The sequence below is a fragment of the Salvelinus alpinus genome, chromosome 1, assembly GCF_045679555.1.
Source record: "Salvelinus alpinus chromosome 1, SLU_Salpinus.1, whole genome shotgun sequence".
Lineage (NCBI taxonomy): Eukaryota > Metazoa > Chordata > Actinopteri > Salmoniformes > Salmonidae > Salvelinus > Salvelinus alpinus.
The window spans coordinates 52,908,958-52,927,329 of NC_092086.1; the positions used below are offsets into that span (position 1 = coordinate 52,908,958).

Sequence of the window (18,372 nt, forward strand, 5' to 3'; positions counted from 1 at the left end):
GATGGCGTAGGCTATATTACATGGATTTATTGCGATGGCGTAGGCTATATTACATGGATTTATTGCGATGGCGTAGGCTATATTACATGGATTTATTGCGATGGCGTAGGCTATATCACATGGATTTATTGTGATGGCGTAGGCTATATTACCAGGATTTATTGTGATGGCGTAGGCTATATTACATGGATTTATTGCGATGGCGTAGGCTATATTACATGGATTTATTGTGATGGCGTAGGCTATATTACATGGATTTATTGTGATGGCGTAGGCTATAATACATGGATTTATTGTGATGGTGTAGGCTATATAACTTGGATTTATTTGACTTTTTCAAATGTAGATGTTGCAAAGATCTGCATCGTTGGCCTGTAGGCTATACGTGGAATCCAGGAGATCCTACATGTGTTTGTGTTAATTAACAGTCAATTACTGTGAGAATGGCAGTTATTTGCTTGACAATCACCGGCGGACAAAATGTCATGACCACCACAGCCCTACCCCCTGTCCCGTCAGCCCTGGTTAGCCTCTGAGCGAGGCCAGTTAGTTTTACTGGGTGCTTCTGGGTGACAGGTGCCCTCACACATTAAGGTCCCACACACCTCTAGCCAGGCACACATACACACACTCGGGTATAATCAATGACACTCAGGAGAAAGCAGATACACACACACAGACAGACGTTTGTTTAACTATCCTTGTGGGGGACCAAACAATTGATTCCGATTAAAAATCCTATGTTTCCTAACCCCTAAACCTAACCTTAACCCTACACTTAACACCTAACCCTAATAGTAACCCTAAACCTAACCCCTAAGCCTAAAATGGCCTTTTTCCTTGTGGGGTTCCCACAAATGTCCCCAATTTTCCTTGTTTTAATATCGTTGTGCGGTCCCAAAACCACACACACACACACACACACACACACACACACACACACACACACACACACACACACACACACACACACACACACACACACACACACACACACACACACACACACACACACACACATAATGTGTTGGACATAATGAATGATGTGACACAAGTTCCTCCTTGTGGTGATAATAATATCTGCATCATCAAGTCCTTTACTTAATAGGTTTTTTCTAAATGAAAGTTGTTGGTCGGGGTCGATTTTGGCCTCCTGCGTCCAGAGATCTATTTCTAAATGTTGACCATATAGTTGTACAATATTTCAATCTCCACATATTTTCAAGACCATAGCTGTATCTTGTGAAGTCTCACATCAACAACAATAATTTAACAATGAAAATGGACTCAGGGTTCATGGATTTTATGTTATTTAAAGCCATACACACAATAATCGAAAATGTACACTGAAATCAAATTATTGTTAGATTTGACACATACAGTACAAATGTTGTTTTTTTTACAGTTGGTCATACTGTAGATCTCAAGTTTAGCACATCACAACCAGTCATTGCTACGGACTATTCTTTGACAGCACAACTTCTTGACAGCACACTGAATGTTATAGAAGAGAAATAGTCTAAAGTATTAATATATTTACTTTAAAAAATGTAATAATGGATTATGTTCAAAGCGTTCAGCCAATTCATCAAGACAATCACTGTTTTTAAACTGAAGTAAATAATGTCATAATTTAATTATTAAAAAGTATAACAAAGTCAAGTCTGAAAACTCATACAATTACCTGGCAACAAAAGAAATCAAACACCCAAACTATTTACATTGAAATTCTAACTCATATTCAAACAAAGCCTTTACTCGTCTCTACTAAGTGAACATTTTGATGAAAACGTTTTTTTTTTAAGCCCTTATAATTCAACTCACAAAGCTAACCTTTCATGCCTCTCCTGGCATCAATATCTCTGCATCAACATTCGTATTACAAGGCCTTCACTCATAGTTTGCGTATATGTTGTCATCTTCTTCAAAGTCATTTTCCCTTCCAGCTTTACATGAAGTGAGCTGCTCCAGGTCCAGATTTTCATAGTCGGCCTCATCTTCCTCACTTGCGTCTGGCCCTTCACCTTGGTTGTTTCCAAACTTGTTCATGGCTCCTGGGGCATTCCTGAGGATGAATACAAACATTTGAATTACATGCCTGGGGCCAGATTCACGAAACATTACTTATGAAAAAACTCAGGCTAGGATCTATTTTTCTCCACTTCCTGTCTGACTGACATGCCCAAAGTAAACTGCCTGTCACTCAGGCCCAGAAGCCATGATATGCATATAATTGGTTCCATTGGATAGAAACCACTTTGGAGTTTGTAGAAATGTTAAAATAATGTCTGAGACTATAACACAATTGATATGGTAGGAGAAAATTCTAAGAAAAAACAAAAATACATAATATACAATGGAAAGCTATGGGTTTTATGTAATTCCAACTCCCAGATTGCAATTCCTATGGCTTACACTAGATGTCAACAGTGTTTGTTCAAAGTTTCAGGCTTGTTTCTTCCCAAACAAGGAAGAATTTTGAGTTTTGGTACTGGGAGTCAGAGTTGGAAATCAGTCTGTGCGCGCGCAACGAAGAGGACACGCACCTGGTAATTTTACTTTCCTATTGAGCATACTTCTTTCCGTATGAAATATTATAGTTTAATTACATTTTAGGGTACCTGAGGGTTGAATAGGAATGTATTTTGACTTGTTTTAACAACGTTTAGCGGTAGCTTTTTGGATTCCTTTCTCTGCAAGTTGAACGAGTGGATTATTCAAATCGATGGCGCCAACTAAACGGACTTTTTGGGATATAAAAAAGGATTTTATCTAACAAAACGACACTACATGTTATAGCTGGCACCCTTTGGATTGCAAATCAGAGGAATATTTTCAAAAGTAAGTGAATATTTAATCGCTATTTGTGATTTAACGAAGCCTGTGCTGGTTTGAAAAATATTTTGATGTGGGGCGCCGTCCTCAAACAATCGCATGACATGCTTTCGTTGTTTAGCCTATTGTAAATCGGACAATGCAGTTAGATTAACACGAATTTAAGCTTTTAACCGATATAGGACACTTGTATGTACCTAGATGTTTAATATCCATAATTTTAATGATAAGTACATTTCCAAGAAGAAATCCTAAAGCATTATTTTCAAGAATCCCGTTTCTTCTTAACTTTTTTCTTCGGAAGAAACTTAGGAAAAACATTAAGAACATATCCAATAACTTTACTGAGAAATAGCAACTTTGCTTAACTTTCTTCTTAAGTCTATAGTTAAGGAAAAAATGCCAGTTAAGAAGAAATTTCTTCTTAAGAAGGTTTTGTGAATCCGGCCCCTGGACTTCAAGTCAGGATTTTGGCACACATTACCCTTTCATAACTGCAGACATTTTTTTATCATTATTTTTGGTGGTAAGCAACTCCCTTTTCATATACATTCCCGCATGGCATCCTTTTTTCAAGTCTTCATATTTGCTCTTGTTGACAAAGGTTTCTACATTGACAAAGGTTTCTACGTTGACATAGTCCTCTTCATCATTTTCCTCACTCGCTGACACACATCACGACAAGAGAGACACCACATCACTACATTAAGAGAGACCTAAGACAACAACATAGCATGGCAGCAACACATGACAACACAGCATGGTAGCAACACAACATGACAACAACATGGTAGCAACACAACATGGCAGCAGAACAACATGGTTGCAGCACAAAATAGGTTACAAACATGATCGGGCACAGACAACAGCACAAAGGGCAAGAAGGTAGAGACAACACATACTGTAACTTACTCATTATTTTTAGTGGTAAGCAACTCCTTTTTCACATACATTTCAGCATGGCATCCTTTTTTCAAGTCTTCATCTTTGCTCTTGTTGACAAAGGGTTCTACGTTGACAAAGGTTTCTACGTTGACATAGTCCTCTTCATCATTTTCCTCACTCGCTGCAACCACAGTGTTTCCATATGTGCTAATGTTATTGGCAGCTGAGGGATTGATCAGTTTAATTCAAATAAATAATGTCAGTGAATATAAGCAGGAATATATATATCATAAACAGTACAAAACCATAATAAAATTAGGGTTGAAAAATTCCAGTAATCTAAATGTCCAGGTTTTCAAGATATCCTGGTTGGAGGATTCCACATTTCCTGATGAATCCTTCCTGATTTTCAGGAATCTTCCAACTGGGTGTTCTTGAAAACCTGGGTATTTTGCAACCCTAACCTGAATCCTGATTAGAGGAGCTAGATCTTACTTTCTCTCGGGTTTATCATAATAGACTGCTCTCTGCTGCGTATCTTCCTCCAGACTAGACAAGGAATGAGCAGCAGCAGGAGGAGCAGTAGCCCAACTATTACACCAGAGGCAATAATGGGGACTATGGATGCTATGGAGAGAAACACCACAATCAACATCCTTCAGAAGACTACATTTCAGAATTCGTATAGCTATCAAATTCTTCTGCAATGTAAAACATTGCTCTTAAAAAAATATTGCATGAATGATAGAACTGATAATATCTATGTATTTTTCTACTCACAATCCTTAAATATGGCCTTCATGGTAACTCACTTGAAAACATGAAACTAAAATATATTTTACCTCGAATGCTGACTGTCAGCAACTCTGTCTTGATAGAATGGAATGACTGGGTGGAGACATTAACTTCATAAACACAACTGTAGTTCCCCTGGTCTGTATACTCTGCAACAGGAAAGTGAAAGGAGGCAGAGTGGTTGACTGCTGGCTTAGTTTCAGTCCTGTTGGACCCAGAGAAGTCCAGATAGAAGAGGCCTCCAGGATACTGTGGCTGAATGGAGCAGGTGATGGAGAAGCTGTGGCCCCTGGTCACCTCTGGCCCCTGAAGTCCCCAGAACATCCCTCCATTTGGAGCACTGAGAGAGATGTTGGGCTGTAACAAGACGACTAGCAAAAGACAAGAGCAGGTTGTTAACGTGTGCACTTAACTGCAGCATAACAGTAATCTTTCTCGATAAGAGAACACTATGTTAGATTACATTATGAAGAGATTTCCAGACTCGTGCATTGTTATGAATTTTATGAATAATGACTAAATGATGTATACATTTAACTAGAACTATAACTAATTGAATTCTACCCTGTTTTTCTGTATTGATCAATAATGTTAGTTCATAATAAAGAGGTTATGTAGCATGTACATGGGAAGACAGGAAGGTATGTGTGTGCCTAAAGAAAACAAAGTGGATCATTAACTTCTTGAGAATACAGGGGGTGCTATTTTTCCATTAGCATAATTTGCTCTACAGATTAAACTGCCTCTTATTCAATTATTGCTCTTACTATATGCATATAAATAATACCATTGGAAAGAAAACAATCTCTAGTTTCTAAAACCGTTTCAATTTTGTCTCTGAGTGATACAGAAGTCATTTGACAGCACTTTCCATGACCAAGAAGAAAAAAGCAAGATGTGTATGCCAGCTTCAACGCTCTGCCTATATATGGTCGTGCCCCCTATGACCCGAAACACACCTCATTGGCCTTCCTCTGGGTGTCAAGAGGACGTCAGAGGAAAAATATCTTGTTTATCTGGGACTGACGTGAAATGAGAGCTAATTCTTTGGCGTGACCGACAACTTCCGGTTCTCTAAATCGTGCGACTTGTAGCTGCGATTGTCTTCTGTTGTGCGGCCATTATGGATGAAAACTATCTCCGTCTCGAAGTTTGTTTGATACATGTGACCAGATCATCGTAATGTATGTTTTTTCAATATAGTTTAATCAGATTATTTGAATTTTTTCGGGAGTTTTGTGGTGTTCCGTTGTCTGATTTTATTTACGTTTGAGAGATCCGTGCCACTCGACCAGTACCTGTGCTAAATGGAGTGGGAAAGGAACAATTCTGAACGGAACCAACGACTCATCTTGACAAAGGACACTTTGATCAACATTCTGATGAAAGATCAGCCATAGTAAGACCCAATTTACGATGTTATATCATATCTGTTGTGCATGTGAACTGGCCGTGGGCGCCTAGCCGAATCTGCCTGGTATAGCTATGCTAATTTAGCGCTACATTTTGTTTTCGTTATAAAACATTTAATAAATCTGAAATATTGTTTGGATTCACCAGATGTTGGGCTTTCAATATCTGTACGCTGTGTATTTTTCTGAAATGTTTTAAGATGAGTAATTCGTTATATGACGTTGGTCTCTGTAATTGTTCTGGCTGGGTCAGCACTATTTCAGATTGCAGCTGCAATGTAGAACTGTGATTTATACCTGAAAAATGCACATTTTTCAAAAAAAAACTATGCTATACCATAAATATGTTATCAGACTGTCATCTTATGAAGTTGTTTCTTGGTTAGTGGCTATATATATTTTTATTTAGTCGAATTAGTGATAGCTACTGACGCAGGAAAAAACTATTGGGAGTAAAAAAATCGTGTCCTTTGCTAACGTGGTTAGCTAATAGATTTACATATTGTGTCTTCCCTGTAAAACATTTAAAAAATCTGAAATGGTGGCTTTATTCACAAGACCTGTATCTTTCATCTGGTGTCTTGGACTTGTGATTTAATGATATTTAGATGCTACAAGTTACTTGTGACGCTATGCTAGCTATGCTACTCAGTGGGGGGGGGGGGGGGGGGGGTGCTACCGGATCAGGGTTGGTGACTCGTGAGAAGTTAAACTATGTTTGAACCGACCCGGCTATAACTCTGGGGAGATAAGATAAAACATGGAGGGCCCCTTCAGATTTCCCATATCTTGAGGGGACTGGAACTGTCAGCTGTGTGGTAATAAACTTTGGTGAGACTCCAGGAGAAGAAGGGAGAATCCAAAGTTTAGTGTGTATGTATGTGCGTAGGTTAAGAGAAGGTATTAAAGGAACGTTTTTGTATACACACAGCAGAGCTCTCTAAATAAACATTTCTGACAATTGTAAAAACCCACACAGACAGTGTTGTGAAGAAGCCGCAGCAGCGCCTCTTCAACCTCAGGAGGCTGAAGAAATTCGGCTTGTCACCAAAAGCACTCACAAACTTCTACAGATGCACAATCGAGAGCATCCTGTCGGGCTGTATCACCGCCTGGTACGGCAACTGCTCTGCCCACAACCGTAAGGCTCTCCAGAGGGTAGTGAGGTCTGCACAACGCATCACCGGGGGCAAACTACCTGCCCTCCAGGACACCTACACCACCCGATGTCACAGGAAGGCCATAAAGATCATCAAGGACAACAACCACCTGAGCCACTGCCTGTTCACCCCGCTATCATCCAGAAGGCGAGGTCAGTACAGGTGCATCAAAGCAGGGACCGAGAGACTGAAAAACAGCTTCTATCTCAAGGCCATCAGACTGTTAAACAGCCACCACTAACATTTAGTGGCCGCTGCCAACATACTGACTCAACTCCAGCCACTTTAATAATGGGAATTGATGGAAATTATGTAAAAATGTATCACTAGCCACTTTAAACAATGCCACTTAATATAATGTTTACATACCCTACATTACTCATGTCACGACTTCTGCCGAAGTCGTTGCCTCTCCTTGTTCGGGCGGTGTTCGGCGGTCGACGTCACCGGTCTTCTAGCCATCATCGATCCATTTTTCATTTTCCATTGGTTTTGTCTTGTCTTCCCACACACCTGTTTTCAATCCCATCCATTACCTATTGTGTATTTAACCCTCTGTTTCCCCTCATGTCTTTGTCAGAGATTGTTCTTTGTCAAGTGTTGTGTTTATGTGTATAGGTGTGCGACGGGATATCGTACCCATATTTGTTTTATGTTTTCCTATGAGTGTTATGGAGCAGATTACTGGGACTATAATTAAAAAACTCCATTCTACACTCTATTTGACTCTCCTGCGCCTGACTTCCCTGCCACTTATACACGCAACTGTGACAACTCATCTCATATGTATATGTATATACTGTACTGTATATCATCCACTGCATCTTGCCATCTTTATGTAATACATGTATCACTAGCCACTTTAAACTATGCCACTTTATGTTTACATACCCTACATTACTCATCTCATATGTATAGACTGTACACTACACCATCTACTGCATCTTGCCTATGCCGTTCTGTACCATCACTCATTCATATATCTTTATGTACATATTTTTTATCCCTTTACACTTGTGTGTATAAGGTAGTAGTTGAGGAATTGTTAGGTTAGATTACTTGTTGGTTATTACTGCATTGTCGGAACTAGAAGCACAAGCATTTCGCTACACTCGCATTAACATCTGCTAACCATGTGTATGTGACAAATAAAATTTGATTTGATTTGATTTAGCTGGGCCTCCGCCGGATTCATTTCAACCAGTTGCTTACAAATTCTGGGTTTCAGGCTGAGTAATTAATTCAATTGGGTATTATGAACAACTGAGAACAAAATTCTTGTAACAATTAAAGAATGTATAATCTCGAAACCCATTGTTCCTCTTGCTGATGGTGTTCACGCATTAATGTTTAGTTGCTCACCTATAACAGAGAATTCAACAGAGTCCCTTTGAGGGGAGCTGAAGTCTCAACTGGATACCCTAATCTCATACTGACATCGGTTTGACCCCTCATGGCTAAAGTCCACTTTAGGAATGTTGAAGATGACAGAGTAGCTACTTGTGGTTTTGTCCATTCTGAACGAGCCTAAAGTCTTCTGTAATTTGAATGTTCCACCCAAGTGCTGTGTTGTGACGGAGCAGATGATGTCAACTCCGTCACCACAGGCAAGCTCTGTGGCAGATCTCAGATTTATTTGTGGCTTTGGGAGGGTCACTTGCTGTCCACAGTCCACCTTGTCATGCTGCTGCTTCAGTTTCAACTGTTCTGCTTGCGGGTATGGAACCCTGACCTGTTCAGCGGACTTGCTACCTTGTCCCGGACCTGCTGTTTTCGACTCTCTCTCTCTACCGCACCTGCTGTCTCTAATTCTGAATGATCGGCTATGAAAAGCCAACTGACATGTACTCCTGAGGTGCTGACCTGTTGCACCCTCTACAACCACTGTGATTTTTATTATTATTTGACCCTGCTGGTCATCTATGAACGTTTGAACATCTTGGCCACCTGCCTTTCCAGGGAGTTTTTCCTAGCCACCGTGCTTCTACATCTGCATTGCATGCTGTTTGGTGTTTTAGGCTGGGTTTCTGTATAGCACTTTGTGACTTCGGCTGATGTAAAAAGGGCTTTATAAATCAATTTGATTGATTGATTGGTCACAGAAATCAAGGTGTAATATGGTCATAATAAAGCCAGTTAAATAATTGTTTTGCTGTGGATCAGAGCAGAATATCTCACCCCCCCCCTTATAAAAAGAAAGCAGAACAACAATTAATTAGGGACTGGGGTGGAGGTAGGCGAAAACAGCAGCACGGGTTGCGATGAATGTACAGACGCGGTCAAATGTATTGGCACCCTTGTACGATTCACTATTTCTTAAAAAATACGTTGAAATTGAAAGAACGCTGGTGTTTCCAATGTATATGTTTGATTTAAAACTGCACCGACCTAAACTGAATTTGCCATGTTTCAATAAAATACAAATAATAAAATGGTTTGGATTAAATTATTTCAAATTCAAATTAATTTGGTTGGAGGCAATGATTCCCGTTAATGTGACATTTATCTCACCTGTGGTTAGTTGCAGGTGCCTATCGGTAAAAATAGCAATTCAACAAGTGTCACGATCGTGTGGAGGATTGACGGACCAAAACGCAGCATTAGGAAAATAAGCCATCTTCCTTTTTATTATGAAGAAGGAGAACCAAAAACAAAAACCTATTACAAAACTAACAAAACAAACAAACGTGAAGCTAATAAACGTCGTGCACATACACAGGCTACAAACGTTCTGACATAGACAATTACCCACATCAAACGAAAGCCTATGGCTACCCTAAATATGGCTCCCAATCAGAGACAACAGAAATCAGCTGTCTCTAATTGGGAACCCATTCAGGCAACCATAGACTCTCCTAGACAACTACACCAACATAGACACAGCTAGACACATACACTCAACACAAACCCATACACTACACCCAACACCCCCTTTACCATATAACCACCCAAAACCGATAAAACACAAACATTCCCCATGTCACACCCTGACCTAACTAAAATAATAAAGAAAACAAAGAATACTAAGGCCAGGGCGTGACAACAAGTTGCTCCATATATTTGACCGCATCTTTATGTTGGTTTGGTAAACTTAAAACCACTAAATGTAATATTTTAAGCTGCTCCAGCAAAAAGATTGACTGTAAAAACTTGAAAACTCAGTCTTCATGTTGTCTAAAGCACAAACTTGCGCTTTATTATTGTTAGCTTCAGGCTTTCTCTTTTTGCCTCTGGAATGATGCCTGAACTGGGAAACAATCTTGTCAGCTATCAGGAACATGTCAATAAGTTTTCTTAAAGCTAAACAAGACATGGCAGTTGTGTATGTGGTGAAATATTAACCCACAGAGCCTTCAGAAAGTATTCACACCTCTTGACTTTTTCCACATTTTGTTGTGTTACGACCTGAATTTATAACTGATTCAATTGAGATTTTGTGTCACTGGCATATTGACTATACTTTTTCTTCCACTTTAACAGAGTATTTTGTGTAGATTGCTGACATTTTAATCCCACTTTGTAACAACAAAATGTGGAAAAAGTCAAGGGGTGTGAATACTTTCTGAAGGCACTGCTTATGTAACCTTACAGAAGCGGTCATTGAACAGTTTTTGGCAGAAACATTGCTGCAATGCGTGTGCAACAAGTTGCTCTAGCGTCTACTAGTGATAGTTTGTTACAAAAACCTGTTCTGCAAAACACGTTTTTAGAAAAGGTTTGTGCCCTCAACTGTAAGTGTGTTCGCAGTCTTACTCACCAATAGTGATGTCCATGGAGTTGCTGGAAGAAGAGCTGATCATTTTCTGACCATTCTGGGTTATCTGCTGTAGACAACTGTACCTTCCCTGGTGTGCAGATTGCAGACTGGACAATGTGAAAGTCTTACTGGTCTGAGTGGTTCCAACTGCTTGGGTCATTATTGAAGATCCTCCCATAAGTAAGTCAAAGTTTGCAGTGATGGCAATTCGTTGAGGGACAGTGCAGGTGAACTGTACCATTTCACCAGGTGAAAAAGCTGAGTGGGAAGGTGTTGCAGAGAGGATAGGCATCCTTAGAGTTAAACCTGTACAAAAGTATTCTGTATTAGTTACAAGAAAAGACACACGTAGGGCTCCACAAAAATGAAGGCCATGGTCATTCAAGTCATAGAACTGGATAGTTTTTATCTCATCACCCATTTCGTGATATCAACTAAAGCAATGGAAATGTGTCAGGCAGGAGAGAATGGCAGGACATTGGGAATTCCTTACCTGAGCAGACAACACCAGCATCTTCACTGTGTTTGCAGTCATGTGTTGTAGTGTGTGAGCACTGTGTGAGTGTGTTTTCATTACCGGAGCATTTAATATTATCCATCCAGATCTGCTCAGTGCCCTGACCAAAGCGGGCAGACCCCGTGGAACTCATAGCACTCCCACAGCCCAGCTGTTTACAGACCACCTTAGCATCATTCATATCCCAGTCGTCATCACACACTGTTCCCCACTGGCCACTGTAATAGATCTCCACTCTCCCAGAGCAGCGACCATAACCATTGACCAGCCTGACCTGGGCACCTTGCAGGTTTGGGGGAGAGGGGGACAAAAATGAAGGCCATGGTCATTCAAGTCATGGAACTGGACAGTTTTTATCTCATCACCCATTTCGTGATATCAACTAAAGCAATGGAAATGTGTCAGGCAGGAGAGAATGGCAGGACATGGTCAATTCCTTACCTGAACAGACAACACCAGCATCTTCACTGTGATGGCAGTTATGTGTTGTAGTGTGTGAGCACTGTGTGAGTGTGCTTTCATTACCGGAGCATTTAATATTATCCATCCAGATCTGCTCAGTGCCCTGACCAAAGTGGGCAGACCCCGGGGAACTCATAGCACTCCCACAGCCCAGCTGTTTACAGACCACCTTAGCATCATTCATATCCCAGTCGTCATCACACACTGTTCCCCACTGACTGTTGTGATAGATCTCCACTCTCCCAGAGCAGAGACCATTGACCAGTCTGATCTGGGCACTCTCTATGAGGTCTATGAGGTTTAAAGACAGTTATACATCAAAATTCATGGCTGTGGTAAACGTAAAAACAAATTGTAAAAAAATAATAACTCAGAGAATTCATCTGCACTCTATAAAATGATGGGCAAAAAAATGTCATAACCCAGAGCTGGTTAAATAGTGGACAGAGCACACAATGGGTTATTTGGACCCACACAGTTGTGCTACATGAATAACCCAACATGTTGGGTTGTTGGGATAAACCAAACATGGGTTGATTTAACCATCAGTTGTTGTTTTTTTAACCATCAGTTGGGTTGACCGAACAGCTAGGTCTTTTTTAATGTAATCCATAGGTTATTAATTTTCAGGAGTTGTGACTTATTATGGGCGTGGCATTCATATAGTTATTTTTGGCCACCCATGAGAGTAAATGTCATTCCTGTTCATAATTTTAAGTTTCTACACCGCTAACTTTCTATATTTTTGCACATGACGTATGCTAATATAAAATTCAGAACATTATTATTTACATATCCCAACATTGAGAAAAAATGTTGAGATATGTATTAGGAAATGTACCAGTGGCGGTTAGTGCTGTTTAATATGAGGAAGGAAGACTAAATTTCATGAGCATGGCCTTCTTTCTAATACAGCATATTGGATGACTCATTCATTCACACAATTCAATGTAACAGCGATAGGTTTAGGCTACTACATGATACTCACATTTTCCTTATACCCATCATGAGGGTTGCTACAACCTAGCCTATGAATGAAAGTTCACAACGTAGGTTGAGAGACAAATTTGAGGTGACAGACAGTGACACGTGGACAGACAGGTTTTTTAGCCTGGTCACATACAGCTGATGTGTTGTGCATAGAAGTCCACAAGCGAAGGGAAGAGGAGAGATACGAGAAGGCCCCAGTGGCAATAAATTAGTAATACCAAAAGCTTACTTTGACTTGGAAGAGTTCCGGTGTTCTTTTGGAAAGTCATAGCCAGCTAGCTAACATAGCATCCCTCTGTTTGAGCAGGGTGTTTTAGTAGGCAAATTTTGCTAGCTAAGTAAGTGAAACTGAAGTGCAAAAAAATTACGAAATCTCTCTCTCTATTTCTCCTTCATTCGGGACTGAATTAATTCGTTCAAAACTGCTCAACTATTGTCGCTCTCTCTGTTTGAGTCAATTACTCACCACATTTTATACACTGCAGTGCTAGCTGGCTGTAGCGTATGCTTTCAGTACTAGATTAATTATTTGATCCTTTGATTGGGTGGAGAACATGTCAGTTCATGCTGCAAAAGCTCTGATAGGCTGCAGGATGTCCTCCAGAATTTGTCATAATTACTGTGTAAGTCTATGGAAGGGGGTGAGAACCATGAGCGTCCCAGGTTTTGTATTGAAGTCAATGTGCCAAGAGGAAGACGGAAGCTAGTTGTCCTCAAGCTACACCATGGTGCTACCCTACAGAGTGCTGTTGAGGCTACTGTAGGCCTTTGCAAAATAGTGTGTTTTGAGCAATTATTTGGTTACTATATTTAGTATAGTTTTATCTAAAAAGGATAACTATCTAAATGTTTAAAATTAAAAAAAATATATATGAATTTCACTGAGGAGGATGGTGCTCCCCTTCCAACTCTAAGGAACCTCCACTGACATGTACATATCCCAACATTGGGATGTGCGTAGGCTTTTAACGAACTCATACACTTTTGTAAACTTCATTAAAGTTACAAAAGTATCAATGTTCAACCTTAATATGTGGTAAAAAATACAACAGAACGTATTAACCGGAATGACAAAAATTATTATCTGAAAGCCACGCCCCTACTAAGCCACACCTCCTTGACCCACTGGGTGCTGGATTGTTTATGCTGGGTAATTGAGATATACTCAATAACCCAACATGAACAACCCAGCATCAATAACTGGCAGTTTTTAAAGAAATCAACCGAACTAAGTGACCCAATGCCTGCAACCCAGCAGTTGGGTCATCCAAACAACCCAGCATTTTCTTTTGTGATGTGTGCAGCATACTATGAATGCGGTATAGTATGAACTACTACTGATTCTAATGTTAATGTTAAGACATCTTAATATCAATGTTTGGATGAAAAGATGTCTATGCTAAAGATATTGTGTTTCATGCAATTGTTGCCACAGCTTTTTCAGGAATTGACATGACTAAAACCAAAGGAGATTCACTTACCTGCAGGTAGAGGTCCATTCCATAGATAGACTAATAAAGAAAAACAAATTGAATTTGAAATTAGTGGTTGTCAATGTCTCAAAATACCCACACAGCTGAGACAAAAACTTTTCAGTTAGACAAAACTGAAGATGAGCCAGCATGCAATATTCTGTGGTTCACCACAAACTGTCACAAGGAGCATGCTGTGTGATTGGTCAGTTCAGTATGTGAAAGGCAATGTCTATTTTAGTGAGGATAATGAGAATGTTTAGTTAGCATCAACTAAATTCAATCAAACATGAATGATGTACTAATCAGAGTTCTGCCCAAAGAAGGTAAGCATTGTGGGCATTATTTTACTCTATTTGTTATCATTTAAGGCCAGGCAACACACCCTAATAGGGTACTGTTTGCTCTAGATTACAGGAAATGGCAGTTACGGCAGTTAAAAAATTCTCAAATATCTGTCCGCATCGAGGACTTTTTCTCTCTCGTTTGCCTTAAACTATTACTGTATTCCTAACTGTCCACTACAACTACTTAAAGGCCCAGTGCAGTCTAAAACGGGATTTTCTGTTGTTTTATATACACTCAGTGGCCAGTTTATTAGGTATATTCATCTAGTACCGGGTAGGACCCTCCTTTGCCTCCAGACCACCCTGAATTATTCGGGGAATGGATGATACAAGGTGCAGCATTCCAATCTGATCTCAGACCATTTCGTATTATTCTCTACGTAAATCCGAAACACTCCATTTAGTATGATATGTTACGTTTCATATGTATGTAGTAATTTGTGGATGTCCATTACCCATTTCGTATGATATGTTATGAATTACAATTCGTATTATATAATACGAATTTGCAAAATGTACAATGTTTCCAATTGGAAAAACGTACAATATGTTACGAATTTGCAAGACGTATGAAATGTTATGAATTCTAGCTAGGTGGCTAATGTTATCCAGAGCGAGATTAGATAAAATCTAATGAAGGAACAGTAGATAAACACTCTCAAACGTTTTAAATTTGGAGTTGGCTGTTAACAATACGCGGATAAACGATGGGGAATAGTAAGTAGCCTGCTCGCCCTTCTGCAGCTTGCCTGCCAATGTATGCTGATCCTACCCCACATTTTGACAACTGAATGGGAACTTGTCTAACTGCTATGCTAGCTGTGGATAACAGTCTTTCAAGTTCAGCATAGCTAGCTAGCAAAGTGATGTCTTGCTAACTAACCAAATGACACATGATATGATATCTTATGAATTCTAGCTAGGTGGCTAACGTTTGCTAGGCTAGGGATTAGGGTTAAGGTTAGGGTTACGTTTAGGAGTTAGGTTAAAGGTTGGGGGAAGGGTTAGCTAAAAGGGTTTAGGTTAGGGGAAGGGTTAGCTTACATGCTAAGTAGATGCAAAGTAGCTAAAAAAGTAGTAGGTAGTTGCTAATTAGCTAAAATGCTAAAGTTGTCCCTGATAAGATTCAAACTAGATGTTTGCGTTATATGCCTACCCATCCACCGCGACCAAGCACCCTACTTTCGTTTTTGCCTTAAGTAACCATCTGTCTCATGTAGCCATACCAAATGTAACATAATATACTAATTTGAGTGTCCCAGACCAGGCTAGGCTTCAAACGTTGCTCAATTGTCATAAAACAAACTAACGTGCCAGGAATACATTCCCCACACCATTACACCACCACAACCAGCCTATACCGTTGACACCAGGCAGGATGGGCCGTGGACTCATGGTACTTACACCAAATCCTGACTGCCATCAGCATGATACAACGGAAACGGGATTTGTCAGACCAGGCAATGTATTTCCACTCCTCAATTGTCCATTGTTGGCTCCCACTGGAGCCGCTTCTTCTTGTTTTTAGCTGATAGAACTGGAACCCGGTATAGTCATCTGCTGCCCATCCGTGACAAGGACAGTATAACGTCTAGAAATCCGAAGGTTGCGAGTTTGAATCTCATCACAGTCAACTTTAGCATTTTAGTTAATTTTTTACTTTTCAACCACTTACTACTTTTTAGCTACTTTGCAACTACTTAGCATGTTAGCTAACCCTTCCCCTAACCTTAACCCTTTAACCTAACTCCTAAACTTAATCCTAACCTTAACCCTAACCCTAACCTCTACCCCTAGCCTAGCCTAGCTAACATTAGTTGTTGATCGTGTTGTTGTTGATGTGCATAGGCAACTGAGGGAGAGAGCCTACCTGTTCATAGTGTTTGATCAGTAGGACTGTAAAGTTTTCAAAAGTAAGAGGACTCATGTGGTATTTAAACTGAACAAAAATATAAACACAACATGCAACAATTTCAAAGATTTTACTGAGTTACACTTCAAAGAAGGAAATCAGTCAATTTAAATAAAATCATTAGGCCCTAATCTATGGATTCCACATAACTGGGGAGCCAAGCCCAGCCAATCAGAATGATTATTCAAAACCCACCCTTGATCATCACACAGGTGAAAACGCTACCCAGACTACTTGCATTGCCCCCATCCCCCCTCTTTTACACTGCTGCTACTCTCTGTAATTATATATGCATAAGTCACTTTAATAACTCTACCCAAATGTGTATATATTACCTCAATTGCCTCGACTAACCGGTGCCCCCGCACATTGACTCTGTACCGGTACCCCCTGTATGTAGCTTCGCTATTGTTATTTTACTGCTGCTCTTTATTTCTATTTTTTTTAGGTATTTATCTTAAAACTGCATTGTTGGTTAATGGCTTGTAAGTAAGTATTTCACTGTAAGGTCTGCACCTGTAATAAAATGTGTTTTTTATTTTATATTAATGTGCAAAAGTATCTAAAAACCTGTGTTTGCTTTGTCATTGTGGGGTATTGTGGATAGATTGATGATTTTTGATTTATTTAATCAATTTTAGAATAAGGCTACAATGTAACAACATTTGGGAAAAAAGTGAAGGGGGGTCTGAATACTTCCCGACTGCACTGTATGTGTGAATAGTTTTGATATAGAATGGACCATTATCATGTACCTGTCTTGGAACAGGGGCATGGGATAGAAAATAAATAGCGAATCACATAGCCTATAGAAATCTTGCGCAACATAAGCTCATGGGCTCTCATTTTTGATTTGATGTTCTAAAACATTTGCATTGACGTCAGAGTGATTAGAGGGACAATAGAGTGCGGAGTACCCAGCAATTATCAAGTTTGCTAGGCTACTAATGACCATCAGCAGCATCAGAAGCCTAGTTACCGTGACTAAACGGTCACATGGAATTTGTCTGTGCCATGACTCGTGACCGCCGGTTTGGCGGTAATACGGTCACCGTAACAGCCCTATCTCCACCCCTCCTGCCACATGACTGCACCTGTCCTCACCTGTAATGCATTACATAGATGGGAAGGGACTTCATCACCCACTGGCGACTTGAAGCCAGAACCTCACCCACAGAACTGTGCATGTCTGTGTGTGGTTAGACAAATTCTTAGATTTGGCCAAATAGAATGCCATTGTAGTTAGACAGCTGAAGTTGTACTCTACACACAACTTACATATATTTGCTAGGTAAGAGTAGGCAGATTGTCTTCATAAGCACACCAATGTGATATTTACAGGATATGTTTTGTCTTTGCAACAAAAACACAAATCGACAATTTTTTGTTGATAAAGGTATCCAGACTTAAGCTGGGCGATGTTTGTGCAATGTCCACGTGTAGCCTACACCTGTAGGGATACTAGTAGTTCTGGGATTTGTCCCCCCGGCAAAGATCTAAGAGTGGACATAATGAGAGACGAGACAAAACTAGCCAGTTAGGCTATAGAATATTGTGTTGTAGGCAAGCTGAGCTGACTCATGACTGGGCATTCAACTCGCAGTCGTCTTTACATCTTGTTGAAACGTTGAAACTACATTGAAAGCTACTTTCATAGCAAGGTGTTGTATTTATTTTATTTAACTAGGCAAGTCAGTTAAGAACACATTCTTATTTACAATAACGGCCTAGGAACAGTGGGTTAACTGCTTTTTACCCCGTCAGCTCAGGGATTCAATCTAGCAACCATTCGGTTACAGGTCCAACGCTCTAACCACTAGGTTACCTG

At 39.9% G+C, this 18,372-nt stretch overlaps 1 protein-coding gene across 5 annotated transcripts; it reads right to left on the reverse strand.

Moving 5' to 3' along the window:
- Positions 1-1,287: 1,287 nt before the first annotated feature.
- Positions 1,288-14,590, reverse strand: LOC139580342 (uncharacterized). 5 transcript variants are annotated; one of them, XM_071408916.1, is made up of 8 exons: positions 14,295-14,590; positions 11,803-12,114; positions 11,338-11,643; positions 10,845-11,150; positions 4,563-4,886; positions 4,216-4,347; positions 3,787-3,943; positions 1,288-2,065 (listed from the first exon to the last, which is right to left on the reverse strand). In XM_071408916.1, exons 2-8 carry the CDS (start codon positions 12,005-12,007, stop codon positions 1,891-1,893), a joined length of 1,605 nt encoding a protein of 534 aa, XP_071265017.1. In that variant the 5' UTR covers positions 12,008-12,114; positions 14,295-14,590; the 3' UTR covers positions 1,288-1,890. The 5 variants fall into 5 exon arrangements, with proteins under 5 accessions (XP_071265017.1, XP_071265026.1, XP_071265007.1 ...); XM_071408925.1 differs by having other exon boundaries at positions 3,748-3,901; positions 14,295-14,588; XM_071408906.1 differs by having other exon boundaries at positions 3,748-3,943; positions 14,295-14,588.
- Between the last annotated feature and the right edge of the window lie 3,782 nt (positions 14,591-18,372).